Source organism: Saccopteryx leptura, chromosome 1, assembly GCF_036850995.1.
Source record: "Saccopteryx leptura isolate mSacLep1 chromosome 1, mSacLep1_pri_phased_curated, whole genome shotgun sequence".
In the NCBI taxonomy this organism is placed as follows: Eukaryota; Metazoa; Chordata; class Mammalia; order Chiroptera; family Emballonuridae; genus Saccopteryx; species Saccopteryx leptura.
The window spans coordinates 185,116,822-185,131,159 of record NC_089503.1 but is presented as its reverse complement, the minus strand read 5'-3'; the positions used below and the strand labels follow the sequence as shown (position 1 = coordinate 185,131,159).

Genomic DNA, 14,338 nt, shown 5'->3' with positions numbered 1-14,338 from the left:
AGTTGGGACTACAACTCCCGAAAGGCAATGTCAATTTTTTTTTTTCCCTCCGCCCTCTCTCCATCGCCCACCTGTCCGCCGCGAGTGCAGTTTGGGAGGCCGCGGCGCGCGGCGAGGGCTGCCGCACATGCGCCTTGCGGGAAGATGGCACCTGCCGGCTGCTGGTGCTTCTGCTGCTGCTGCTGCTGGGGAGGCGCTGTGGCCACCGCAGGCGCTGCCCGGCGTGTCCTGGTGCTGCTGCTGCTGGGGGTCTTGCCCGCCGGGCCGCGCCTGGGCGCCCTGGCCACCGAGCACTACACGCCGCTGTCCCTGCTCAATCAGGAGCTGCAGCACCGGCAGCAGCAGGAGGCCCCGGCGGGCGGAGGCTGCAGCCCGCAGTCTGCGGACTGGGGAGACCAGTACTCGGCCGAGTGCGGCGGTGAGTGGGCGGCGGCGGGCGGGCGTCCGGGTCGCCGCGGGGCTGGCAGGGCCGTGGAGGCTGCGGGCCCGGGGACGGACATGCAGCCCGCCGGGCCTCTCTGGCGCCGGACGCGGCGTGTGCCTGCGCGAGCCGGCTCCGCGAGTGGTCACGCCGCCAGCACCCCCGCCGCTGAACGCCTTTCCCCTTAGGCGCTGCCTTAGGGAGGCCGAGGAACAGAGGAAAGAGCTGACAGCATGCTCCCGGACCAGGGCGGCCTCTCCGGAGTCCTAGCAACTGTCGAAAGAGTGGTGGAGGACATGGCAGGTGGCCGGGGCAGCCCCTGTTCCCGCCCCGGCCTCCGCGTGTGCCGTGGGGACGAGGGAGGGACTGACAGACGGAGGAGCAAGGATGTCTGGCTCATGTTAGGCCTGGAAATCAGGTTCCTGGACTGATGGCTTGTATTAAACACAGCATTTAAAAATACGATCCCTGGAAGAAAGAAAGGACCAAAAGGGCCAGCCCGTTTTTTCTGCATGTTGATATCATGCTTCCGGTTAAGACTGACATGTGATCTGTCAGGTGTTTCCCAGAAGGTAAAAAGGGCCCTGCAGGCCTTGAGCCTGTGTAAGTGTGTCAGAACTGTGTGCGTAGTGGAACTGGGTCAGCTCATTCATTAAGATTGGGTGTTGGTGGCCTCAGTGAAGACAGATGCGGTAGGGGCAGGATACCTGTGTACCTATTTGTTTTGAAGTTCTGTAGTGGGTGTTTTCACCCTTCAGTTCCCCCCCCCTTCCCTCCCCTCCCCTTCCCTCCCCTCCCCTTCCCCCTTTCCTTCCCCCACGTGAGTTGCCTTAAGGCTCCCTTTAAAAGGTCTGGTTCCACCCAACTCACTTTTATGACGCTGCTTTTATGGCCTGACAGCGGTGTTCTGGTGTTCTTTATTATATGTACCTGGAAGACAAGAGTATTTTTTAGCTGATGAGATACCAAGATTAGCACACTCTGATTTCCTTTTAGCACAGTCTGGCTTCCTTGAGGAAGTCTCACTCACTGAGGGGTATGTGACTAGTGTATTGTGTAGCAGGCCTTGGCTAGTAACAGCATGAAAAACAGGGCCAGCATTGCATAATGGAAACAAGAATGGCTTTTTACCTTTGTCGCTTTCTGTGACTCAAATTGCCTCTCTTTGCAAAATTGCCTCTTCTGGAAATTGGAGACACTATTGCCTAATTATAGGATTTTCTTCACAAGAGTGCTTTGAAGAAAATGAGAAATATCTAATATATATATTGAGTGCTTGCTGTGTGCTCCATGCTGTTGTAAGGGCTTCAGGTTGATTAGCCTCTAGTCTATCAGAACCCCGGTAACTACCTCATTGAATTGTGTAAAGCCAGGAGCCACGGCCAGGGCCACCATCAGAGCAGCCCGGCCCATGCAGGTTCGCATTGGATTCGGACAGTCGCCAAAGAAACAACGGAGCCACAAACTGGTGGGCCATTTTCTTTAATTCTAGCTTGCACCCGGCGGGCAAGTAAAAACACACACTGGGCTCCAAAACCCACTCACATTCAGTGCTCACAAAGCCACTGACTTATCCGAGTTTTCTAGAATCAAAGGTTTCTAGCTCACCAGCCTTATTCTCCTCAGTTCCCCATCTCCTGTCTTATCCCAGATACAAACTCTACACAAACTGGCATCTCACTCAGCACTCCGCCATCTTGGCTGCTTCTTCTGGCCACATGGCCTCTTTCTGCTGCTCTCTGCTCTGCTCTCTCCTCTCTCATGCTAACCATCCCAGGAACCAAGAGCATGAGCTCTCGTTCTGCCCCCATTTTATAGTGTAGATTCAAAACCTTTAATCCAATATACAAAAATGGGAAGTCTCTAATACAAAGTCACTTCTCTGAGGCATGATTGGATTGTACCACCCCACATCAAAAAGGGTGGGAAAGACTTGATCCCAAAACCAAGCCCCAGGCTACAAGGATTCTAAACACACATTAATATCACCTGGGCTACGGCCTCACGTGGGCAGCACCATCTTTAACAAAGTGAGCATAATACATTTTATCTGCCCAACAAATAGTAAGTAGCTCCTTGTCTCAAATGAAACCCAGGCATAGTGAAATCATCACTTTCCTGAGGTCCTACAGCTGTAATGCTCAGGTGGTTAGGTTCCAGATAAAACTAGGTAGGAAAGCACATCTACAGCATTTACTAGCAAATAGAATGTATTGTGTAAATCTTCATTTCCCTTTCCCTCCTAGATTGGCTATAGGAGACCCAGATTCTGGGCAATGGAAGATACAAATTGAGTTGCACTATGAAATCGATTGATATTGTTATAAAGTACCGTATTCCAGAGTCTGAAAGGCACTGTACCTCATTTCATCGAGTTAATGTAGAGACACCCAGTCCAGATGAATTTTGAAGAGTTTTATTAGAGGAGGAAATTTTAATATGCCGACAGGCATCTGCAAGCCCAAATTTTGCAGTCCCAAAAATAGTTCAGAGGTTGCTTATATACCCCTGATCACGGGTGGGGGAGAGCATGACATCATGGTACAACTGGCAACATTTGTTTAGGGGATACACAGAGATATTAAGACTTTTAAGGTAACACAATCAAAGATGTTTACAAATCTTTCAGGGTTCATCTTCCCTCACTAGCCTAGAAGTATTTTACCCTCAAGATTCCAGGGAGGGGGAGGAACTATAATCAGTGCAAGGTGGTATGTAAATTCTGTCTCCTATTGAAAGAGAAGTTTCTAGGTTAACCTTTATTTTAGATTTGAAACTGAATGACCCATTGTTCTTGTAAGCCAGAAACTTCTACATTCTTCTCCCTCCCTAAAGGAGGGACGGGACAGGAGAGCCTGACCTTTCCTCCCAGAATATCAATATCAATTTTCAGCTTTTTGGTACCTTTTACAACAATATTATTGATCCAGATGGCTCATTCCGCTCTGTGGCATCATGCTTGTGCAGTGTGTAAGTCCTCATTTGAGCCTGCTCTGACCTGTATTGCGCTTTTCCTCCCAGATAAAGATAGATGCAGGTTTTCATAAACAAGGCATTTGGAGGAATCATCCTGTCCATTCCTGTAAAGCCAGCAGCCAAGGCCAGGGCAACTATCACAGCAGCTCGGCCCATGCAGGTTCGCATTGGATTCGGACAGTCGGTAAAGAAACAATGGAGCCACAAACTGATGGGCCATCGTCTTTAATCCTAGCTTGCACCCGGCGGGCAAGTAAAAATACACACTGGGCTCCAAAACCCAGTCACATTCAGTGCTCACAAAGCCACTGACTTATCCGAGTTTCCTAGAATCAAAGGTTTCTAGCTCACCAGCCTTATTCTCCTCAGTTCCCCATCTCCTTCCTTATCCCAGATACAAACTCTACACAAACTGGCATCTCACTCAGCACTCCACCATCTTGGCTGCCTCTCCTGGCCTACTCCATGTGGCCTCCTTCTGCTGCTGGCTCTACTTTCTCTGCTCTCTCATGCTAATCTCAGGAACCAAGAGAGCAAAATCCCGTTTTGCCCCCACTTTATACTGTAGCTTCACAACCTCTAATCCAATATACAAAGTAGGGAAGTCTCCAACCCAAAGTCACCTGAGGCATGATTGGATTGCACCACCCCACATCAAAAAAGGGTAGGAAAGGCTTAATCCCAAAACCAAGCCCCAGGCTACAAGGATTCCCCCTGCCTTTAGCCCACCCCAACTCACAGTAATATCACCTGGGCAACGGCCTCCTCGTGTTATCTTTAACAAAGTGAGCATAATACATTTTATCTGCCCAACAATTCCCCCATTCTTTCACTTATGGACACCATTACCTAATGTCCTCTGCTTCAGAGGATGAACACATAGGGTGAGGCTTTAAGCATAATTTATTGAAATGTTCGAGTTTTCTTTCTATCTCCCCCATGTAATACTTCTCTTCCTTACCTTGGAATTTAAAATGTGCTGTTGCAGTTGAGTGGCACAAGTCTTTCAGACAGCCTCCCTGGCTGACACACATGTCCCAGGAGCTGCTGACAGGAGGCGCTAAAGTGGCTTTGCCACTCTTCGTCAGCCTTTGTAGATAATTGCCAGAGGCAACTGCTTGTGCTCCTTGGGGCTCTAGCTGTTTCCCATGGCTTTACTGGCTGTGGTATGTGACCTTGTTGTGGAGATTCCTGGAATGTCTCATTTCTTCTTCCTTATCCTGGACAAGCAAGTAGAAACTGGACCCTGTGAAACCTATCCTAGCCCCTCTCTGTCCTAAGAGGAACAGATATAGGAACAAATTCAGGATTTACAATTAACCATATTGCAGCTTGAGGGGCTCATCCTCTGTATGTAGAGCTAATATGTGATCAACATAAGGGTTTACATTAGTGCCAGGATCCAGAACTACTCAGTTCTTCAGAATCATACAGACCTGACCTCAACATAATGTTGGCACATGCTGGCCTGGGCATTCACAAGCCTCTTTGTGTAACGCCAGTCCCTGTACAAAGGGCAGACACAGGAGTACAGCCACTTTTCAGAAGCCTTTCCATAGCTTTCAGATCCAGAGAGATGAGCTGATGCGTGCTTGGGTCTAAATATGAACACTGCTGATGGGCTATCTATGTATTTCTTTAGGACAGAAACCCAGTGATTGTAGGGCCAAAGACAGCAGCTCGTGGGAGCCATTGGGCTGAATAGTGCACTGGCAGTGGCTGGCCATGCTGTGTGGACAACCAGCAAGTGGCTTCCAGGCCCCAGAAGCAGCTAGATGTCAGTGGGCTGACCCCACTGAGGCCCAACTGTGGAGATGGCAAGTGTGGGTGAACCCTGGTGCTGGAGTCTCCACTTGAGCTTGACTGTCCCTAGGCCCTTACTTCCAGGTCATTTTTTAAATGTGCACATTTTTACATTGCGCTTTTTTTTTTTTTAATTTAAATTTTTTTTAAATATTTTATTTATTGATTTTTTAGAGAGAGAGGAGTGAGAGAGAGAGACAGAGAGAGAGAGAGAGAAGGGGGAGGAGCAGGAAGCTTCGACTCCCATATGTGCCTTGACCGGGCAAGCCCAAGGTTTCGAACCGGCGACCTCAGTGTTACATTGCGCTTTTTATTTGCAAAATATGTATAACCACAAACTTATTGTCTCTTTTCCTGTAGTGAAAATAACCTTACTCTTAAAAAAAATTAACACTGTAATGTACATATTTTTCAAATAAAAATAAATTTTCCTTGTTATTTTTGCCCTGTTATTAGTTTGGAATTGTGAGAAGAGATAGTGAACAGAAATTTGCCCCCAACTCTTTCCCTCAGTTTTAAATTTGTAAACATTGTGCACATTTTTATTGTATCCTCACAGTATGAAGCCAGTACTGTTTTTATCCCCACTTTAAGGTGAAACTGAGGCAAAGGGAACTTAGGAGAGGTTACACAGTCGAGTCGAGCAGGAGTTGAACCTAGCCTCCGGACTGGTTATGCCTTATCTCTTCAGTAATATTTGCATATTAGTGTAATTTCTTACTAATATTAATGATAAAATCCTATACTGTTTGTTGAAGGTTGTATTCTTAAATAACTTCTAGAATTTTATAACTATATATGGGAAAGGATGCTTTCCTAATATTTTGCCTAATAATTTACTGACCCTAATATTTTGACCTCTAGAGCTAGAATGGGTCTGCTCTTTCACTGAAAAGCTTTTTTTTTTAAAGCTTTTTGTGTGCCACTAGATATCACTCTGTTCTAAGACCCTGGGGTTGCCCCACAGTGACCAAGTTCCTTGCAGGCAGCCTGTGCCCTGGTGGTGGGGAGAAGGCAGTGTACAATAATCTAGTGACAAGCATGTTGAAGAATAAAGAGCAGTGTGGGACATACCCTTGAGAGGTGACCTGGGCAGGGACTTGGAAAGAGTGAGATTTGGAGAGATGTTAGGATATCTGACACCCAAATGTTACAGAGTTGATACATTAAGATCTAATTGTTTAAAAAAAAGAAAAAGAAACCTTTTGTTTTTCTTCTTTGAAAATGTAGTATTGCCCTGGCTGGATAGCTCAGTTGGTTAGAGCGTCCTCCCAAAGTAGACATTTTTATTGTGCAGTAGAGGTTGCCGGTTCCATCCCTAGTCAGGGCACATACAGGAACAGATCAGTGTTCCTTTCTCTCCCTCTCTCACTAAAATCAATAAAAGAAATAAAATACAATATTAATAAGAACAGTGAACTTTTGTGATTTTTTTTGTTCTTTTTCTTACCTTCTTGAGACTTTTCTTCTCTGTTTCTAAGTGAGGTAGTCTCATACTTTGTCTTTATATTTGAGTTTTCAAATAAGCTCCTTCTAACTGGTGACTATCCATGCTTAGTGCCTCAGTCAAGTTCAGTGAGTAATTTACAACCTGAAATAATTTTTTTTTGTTGAAATTAATAACCCCAGATTTGAGTTTATTTCCCCATAGTTCTTTGTGGAGGAAAGAGCTTTAGTGTCTGTCTGTCTGGTTTGGGAGTTAACTGCAAAAAAATAAGGAAGTAACTAGCAATCTAGCTCTGTTTTTGACAGTCCGTAAGACTTAAATATTGTCAGTATGTATAGTATCTTTCTTAATTGAGGAATCAGTCATTTAAATAAATGAGGTCTGTCTGATTTCTCACAGCACTTAAATCACTGCAATGCCTCAGTGGTAATAAGGAATCAGAGGGGAACTTTTATAAGGAGAACTTCTTCCTTTTTTTCTTCTGGCTACGAGGAAGTTAAAGAACCACAATTTATGCTCAGTCATGGCAACTGTGGTAACCCTTACTATTAGTGTATTTGCTTAGTCCTTTTTTGCCTTGGCCCTGATTTCCTGTATTTTTATCATATGTAGTTTTGTGGCAAAGCTCTTGCCAGTGTAAAGTAACGCAGGACTGAGGTACAGAGTGATGCAGAAAGTCATATACTGTTTTCTTGCCCAGCTCTAGCCACAGTGGCATCGCCTCTGGTCCTGACTGAGCTGCGTCTTTCAGCAAGTCCTATGGGTTGAGTACTCGCTTCTTGTAGTGTGAGCCTGAGAAGATACTAGGCCATGGCATTTGCACACCCATTAGCTTTTTCATACAGAGCTGTTGTCATTAAGAATGACATTCACAAAAAAAAAAAAAAAAAAAGATTGACGTGCACCTTTAGATCTGTGCACTGGTAGACATGTTCAGATGTGGATGATGAGGTTTAACTTTCTTTCCCTTTGAATGAGGGCAAACGATACATGGTGACATGGTGTGGGTTTTAGCATCTACCCTACAGGGAAGGGAAGGTGACGACCAGAAGTGGCAGAGCACTTGCTGTATAGAAACTTTTCAGGAAGTCTTCTGCAGTGTGTAGACATGGCTTGACTTCATCACACTTAATAATGGCTGAATGACCAACTTTTAAAGCTTCCCCTTTTCACAATGTGATGTTTTAAGGAGGTCATCTTAGCTTTATTTTGGTCTTATTCTCTGCAGGTAGAACATACACAAAGTTTATTGAAATAGCAGAATTTTTATACTTTCCACTTTAGTTTAATGCTTTCCAAAATTTTTCTTTTGCTACCTTTTTTTAAAAAAAACTTTTTATTGAAATATGAAATTATGCAGAAAATGAATGTGTTGCCAGTATACAGCTCCATAAATTTTCACAAATTGAACAACTGTGTAACCAGAAGGAACCCCATCAATAAGTGACATACATCTGTTTTTAAGCTTGCTAATCTTTTCTTTAAGATTTCTCATTCCATGTTATCCTAAGTTCATTTGAAATGCTTGGTATGGCTTTATTTCTGATTCAGGAACCAGCGTGGTGCAGTGGTGCTGGCCTTCTTTCCTGACACACTGGGAATCCTGTCTCAGATGGCCCATCCTTTTTGCTCATTGCCTCTTCTACATGAAAGACCAACCAGTTGATGTCCCTTGTGACTTTTCCTCTTGTGTTTGGGATATTCTGAGTGACTATGTGTTCCCTTGTCAGAAATGCTTCAGCTTTCCCAGTAAACATTTGGCAGTATGTATGGGTTTATGAGAAAGTTCTCAGCTTTTAAAAATATGTGCCCCGTCAGGCATCTGATACGTTTTTGACCCAGTGTACAACTCAAGATAAGTAACAGCCTCTGTGAACGAGGCCAGCTGCTGTTTGTTGGCCACGGCACCCTCCACCCTCTTCTGTTTTAGCGTTGGCTCCAGTTAATTTGCTTGCGTGCCTCTTTTCCCCTTCTGTGCAGCTGACCAACTCCTTTTCTTTTATACAGCCCATTACATGTTAATATTTTTATGTGGAATAATACAACTTAGATCAGGTTACAACCACGTTTTGTTGAAAAGCCATTCTGTCTCTTTAAGGTGGCCTTGCAGATCCTTTTCAGTTTGGTTTTGTTTGTTTTATTTTGTTTTTGTTTTTTTGGCTGGAAAGATAGGAAGGGAGAGAGAGGGTGAGAAGCATCAACTCATAGTTGCTTTCACTTTAGTTGTGTATTGATTGCTTCTTGAACATGCCTTGACCAGGGCAAGCCAGTGTTCACTTGCTCAAGCCAATGACCTTTGAGCTCAAGCTGGTGAGCTTTGGGGTCATGTGGACGATTTCCTGCTCCATGCTGATGAGCCGCACTCAGAGCCAGTGACTTTGAGGCTTCAAACTGACCTCAGTGTTCCAGATTGACACTTTATCCACGGTGCCACCACTGGTCAGGCTTCAGGTTGTTTTTTGGTAACTTTCACCTCTTAGGTGCCAATGAATAATATTTTATTGGAATAAAAGAAGCACATAATTTTTTTTTTTTTTTTTTTTTTTACAGGGACAGAGAGAGAGTCAGAGAGAGGGATAGACAGGGACAGACAGACAGGAACGGAGAGAGATGAGAAGCATCAATTATCAGTTTTTCGTTGCGACACCTTAGTTGTTCATTGACTGCTTTTTTTCTTGTCTTTTTTTTCCCCGAAGCTGGAAACGGGGAGGCAGTCAAACAGACTCCTGCATGCGTCTGACCGGGATCCACCTGGCATGCCCACAAGGGGGTGATGCTCTGCCCATCTGGGGCGTTGCTCTGCTGCAACCAGAGCCATTCTAGCGCCTGAAGCAGAGGCCGTGGAGCCATCCTCAGTGCCTGGGCCAACTTTGCTCCAATGGAGCCTTGGCTGCGGGAGGGGAAGAGAGAGACAGAGAGGAAGGAGAGGGGAAGGAGTGGAGAAGCAGATGGGCGCTTCTCCTGTGTACCCTGGCCAGGAATCGAACCTGGGACTCCTGCACGCCAGGCTAATGCTCTACCACTGAGCAAACCGGCCAGGGCCTGATTGCTTTCTTATATGTGCCTTGACCGTGGGCCATCAGCAGACTAACTCCTTGCTCAAGCCAGTGACCTTGGGTCCAAGCTGATGAGCTTTTGCTCAAACCAGATTAGCCCATGCTCATGCTGGCAACCTCAGGGTCTCGAACCTGGGTCCTCTGCATCCAGTCCGGCACTCTATCCACTGCGCCACTGCCTGGTCAGGCTATAAATTCTTCAGAGGTGAAATTTTTCTGTTATTACATTCTAATGTTACCTTGCGTGGGGCAAGGTAATGTTCAGTGTCCTAAACTGTGGTTGTCTTACAAATGTAGAGGTCGATAAAAAGCAAAAGCAGAGCAGGTTGATGGTACACAACAGCTGCTTGGCCTTTAGGTAGCTCCTTTGCTATAGTAATGCTGTCTGTTCTTCCCAGGTTATCCTATACCTAGGGACTAGAATTGTCAAGAAATATCTGGCACCTGACTTCCAGGTTCTGACCTGTCTCTATAGAAAAAGCTCAGTTATCCTTGTTTCCAGGTAAACCAGTGCTTCTCAACCTGTGAGTCGCGACCCCAGTGGGATCGCGACTCACAGGTTGAGAACCGCTGAAGTAAACTCTGCAGGCTATTATAACAAGTGTGAGGTGATCAGGTGATGAGCACAGCCTAGCACCTGCTGATTTTTTTTTTTGTATTTTTCTGAAGTTAGAAGTGGGGAGGCAGTCAGATAGACTCCCGCATGAGCCCCACCAGGATCCACAGGCACGCCCACCAGGGGATGATGCTCTGCCCCTCTGGGGCGTTGCTCCTTTGCAACCAGAGCCATTCTAGTGCCTGAGGCGGAGGCCGTGGAACCATCCTCAGCACCCAGGCCAACTTTGCTCCAGTGGAGCCTTGGCTGTGGGAAGGGAAGAGAGAGCTAGAAAGGAGAAGGGAAAGGGTAGAGAGGCAAATGGGCACTTCTCCTGTGTGCTCTGGCCGGAAATTGAACCCGGGACTTCCACACGCCAGGCCAACGTTCTACCACTGAGCCAACCAGCCAAAGCCAGCACCTGCTGAATTCTTACAAAACGTTTTCCTTCAGGATTGGCTATGGGTTTACTGTTTGCAAGCTTTCTGTTTTCACTGGTGGACATGAATACATGACAAATACTCACTGCTTCTAGTGCCACCTTCTTCTTACCAGGAAATAATGTCCTCCTGTTATTTGACCGATAAAGAACTTGCACGTTCCCCACCATTCTAGCAGCATCCTGCAGCTTTTACCTTCAGTGCACTCTGTGCACAGCATATTACTCCCTCATCTTCCATCAGCATACATGTGGTTGTAACAGCCCTCATCTTGAAGAAACAAGCAACAAAGATAGGACAGACATCTTTCTGCTTCCTGTTACAACAGAATTCCTTAAAGGAGATATTTATATGATCGGCCTCCATGTCTCTGTCTCCAGTGCTCTCTTAAACCTATTACTCAGCTCTGCTGGGAGGAAACATTTCTCCTCTACCCTTCTAGGCTTTTCTGGCTGATCTAAGATTTAAATTGACACTAGACAGATTAACAGGAGAAGAAATTCAATTTTGTCCGTACGTATGTGGGGCTCCATGAAGCTAGCTAGATGCCCACAGGCAGTCAGGCTGTGGAGACTTAATGCCATCCTGAGCTAAGGAGAAAGGGGCAGCAGTCTGGGACTTCAGAGGGCAAGATGGCATTTCTCAGGGAGATGGGAAGAACAGATGTTTGGCAGAGAAATGCTTGCCATGCCAAGCACAAAGAGACACAGAGGAATTTGAACTAACAGATTTTGCAGAGTCTCTTCTAGTTCAGGACACTTGGCTTGTACTCTTTGTAGCTATATTGGCTGTTAGCTCTCTTCCTGCTGCCACAGGCTCTTCATCTGAATTCTTTTAGGCAGTTAAGGGAGAGGTAAGCGATAAAGAAAACTTTCCGAGTCTCCTGGTTCTTGTCTCTTCACCAAACTGTTCTTTGTAAAGTCAGCTGTGAGTGAGGTGTGGAGAAACGAAGTTGGATGGCATTGTGGTACCTAAGCCATTTATTACTGGCACCCAGCATTGGCAGAGGGAGTGGTGGCAAATGTATCCTGGACCTTTATTGATGTGGTGTCCTCAAGTACAGATGTGGCAAGTCTTGGTTTTTCTAATTTCTTCATTTTTTGACCTAGAATGTGTCAGTTAACATGGAGCTTTCCCCCCATGTGTACAGTGAGCCTAAGGTAATGATTATAAATTCAGATCAACAGCTCTTACCTGTCTGGAATTTCCTAACTACATGCAGGATCATTTGCAGTTCAGCTTATCACAGGCTGCTGACCTAAACCCAAAGGTAGCTCTTCCCTCAAATTCATTTTCCCATTATTTATTTATTTTTAAAAATAACTTTAATGGGGTGACATTGGTCCATAAGAACACGCAGGTTTCAGGCAAACATCTCTATAGCATTTGAACTGTTGATTGGGTTGTGTGCCCATCACGCAGAGTCAAATCATCTTCGGTCAGTGTATATTTGTTCCTCTTTACTCTTGTCCTTCAAGTATTTTTTTTAAACCTTCGATTTTAGCTAATGGCACCAATCATTTTCTAGCTATGTGAACCAGAAGCCAGTGCCTTTCCCCACATGCCATGCCTAATTTTTCTCAAAGCTCTGTTGTTTTGATTTCATTTATCTCTTTAGACTGTGACCCTCCGTTTCAGCCCAGTGGACTCAGCCTTTGTTCAGACTCTTCCCATTTAACTGGCCACGGCCTCCCACCTGTCCTCCCTGCTCTGGTCTCCAGTCCTGTCTTCTCACACACCTGCCAGGGATCCTGCTTCCTGCTTAAGCCTCCCATGGCTTCTTAGTACTAAAGAAGAAAGGGAATAAATGATAAATGAACTGGAGACTTCACTTGAGAACCAAGATGAAAAATAAAGGGTATTGAAAGGACTAAAGAGAACCAACCTAGAATAAATGAAACACATAGCAGCAACAGAATTGGTAAATAGGTTCTTTAAAAAGAATAAAATGTAAAAAGAATAAAATAGATAAACCTGATAAGGCTTATGTGTACATAGGAGCGCAGATGCAGATGTACACTGTGAATGAGGGATGTGTGCACGAGAGAGGCACGAAAAGCCAAAATAAACCTTTTCTTATAGCCTTCAAAATTAAGATAAAACTGTTTAGAAATCTCTGCTAATAAGGTTTAAATGTGAAGCAATAAAGAAATGCCCAGGAAGATGATGTAGAAGAAAAAAATGAGATTCTCTGATGTGCTTTGAGACTATTTCTGTAGTAATTACCATTAAATTTTACTTGTATGACCTAAGCAAGAAGGGAAACGCTTTTCCTAATTCCGTTGAAATCTATACCATTCAAATATAGCTGGTTGGGTTATTGTAAAATAATCAAAGCCATAATGAGTTAACTATTTTTACATTAAAAAACATTTCTTGTTCTAGACAACTCGAATTACAACTCAAACTATGGTTTTTTTTTAAATGACAGAAAAATACTGATGTCAGAATCTAATACAATGAGGGGGGGACTATAACATACTTATAAAACTCCTAAGTAAAATGTTAGTATACTTAAGCCAGCAGGCAATTAAGAGAATACTGCCTTGATCAATTAATTTATTCTAGAAGTACGAAAATGGTTCAGCTTTTTAAAAAAATTGGATTAACCACCTTAAGAGGTCAAGGGAGAAAAATTGTATGATTATCTAAAAGAAATATCCAAAAACACTTGATAAAGTCAGCCAGCTTTCCTGATTTGAATTTTTTGGTAAAACAGAATAAAATCTTTATGTTGTAAAATACATCAATCTCAACCCATAGCACATACAGAAGCTTCCAACTGGATGTTTAAAAATGTTAAATGAACCTGACCAGGTGGTGGTGCAATAGATAGAGTGTTGGACTGGGAGGCAGAGGACCCAGGTTCGAAACCCGAGGTCACCAGCTTGAGTACAGGGTCGCTGGTGTGAGCATGGGATCATAGACGTGACCCAACGGTCTCTGGCTTGAAGCCCAAGGTTACTGGCTTGAGCAAGGGGTCACTCACTCTGCTGGAGCCCCTCAGGCCCATCAAAGTACACATGAGAAAGCAATCAGCGAACAACTAAGATGCCGCAACGAAGAATTGATGCTTCTCATATCCCTATCTCCCTACTTGTCTCTCTCTGTCTCCCTCTGTCTCTGTCACACACACAATCAAAAAAGAAAAATGTTAAATGAAAAGGTTTTATTTGTAAAAGTTGAGGAAATTCCAGGTCATTGAATGCAATATTGATGTCAGAAATAAGTAGGAGTGCTTTTTGAGGAGCCACTGAGCCACTTCACCCGTAGGTGTTGTAAAGTACCAAAAGCTACAGAATTAATATTAATATTTTGGGAGGCTTGAAGAACATTTTATTAATTTGGGTTAAGGTGTGCAGAGAAATTGTGAGAATAGTCTCTGTACTGTGTGATTGGCATTGTATTGTAAATGCAAAGGGGAGGAAAACATGGATCCCCAGACATTCCACCACACCTGTGGGGAAAAGGGTGAATGGCTAGCCAGGTGCAGGAAGAGAAAAGCCAAAATAAACCTTTTCTTATAGCAATGAACCATTTGCGGGTATTTGTCCCCACGGAAACTACCTCTCCTATGTAAATGCGTGTAGTTAACACGTG

The 14,338-nt window shown here is 44.6% G+C and overlaps 1 protein-coding gene across 7 annotated transcripts in view; it reads left to right on the top strand.

Annotated features, from left to right (window-relative positions):
- The window catches only part of TTC13 (tetratricopeptide repeat domain 13), a 126,688-nt gene that overhangs the window by 40,607 nt on the left and 71,743 nt on the right, over nt 1–14,338 (top strand). For 6 of the 7 annotated variants that reach the window (XM_066382967.1, XM_066382957.1, XM_066382937.1 and 3 more), the window contains exon 1: nt 65–418. The exons of the other annotated variant lie outside the window; for it this stretch is intronic. In XM_066382967.1, the coding sequence (XP_066239064.1) occupies nt 145–418 (274 nt within the window). In that variant the 5' untranslated portion in view covers nt 65–144. Of the gene's footprint in view, nt 1–64; nt 419–14,338 lie in introns of those variants that run through there. 7 annotated transcript variants of the gene reach the window in all.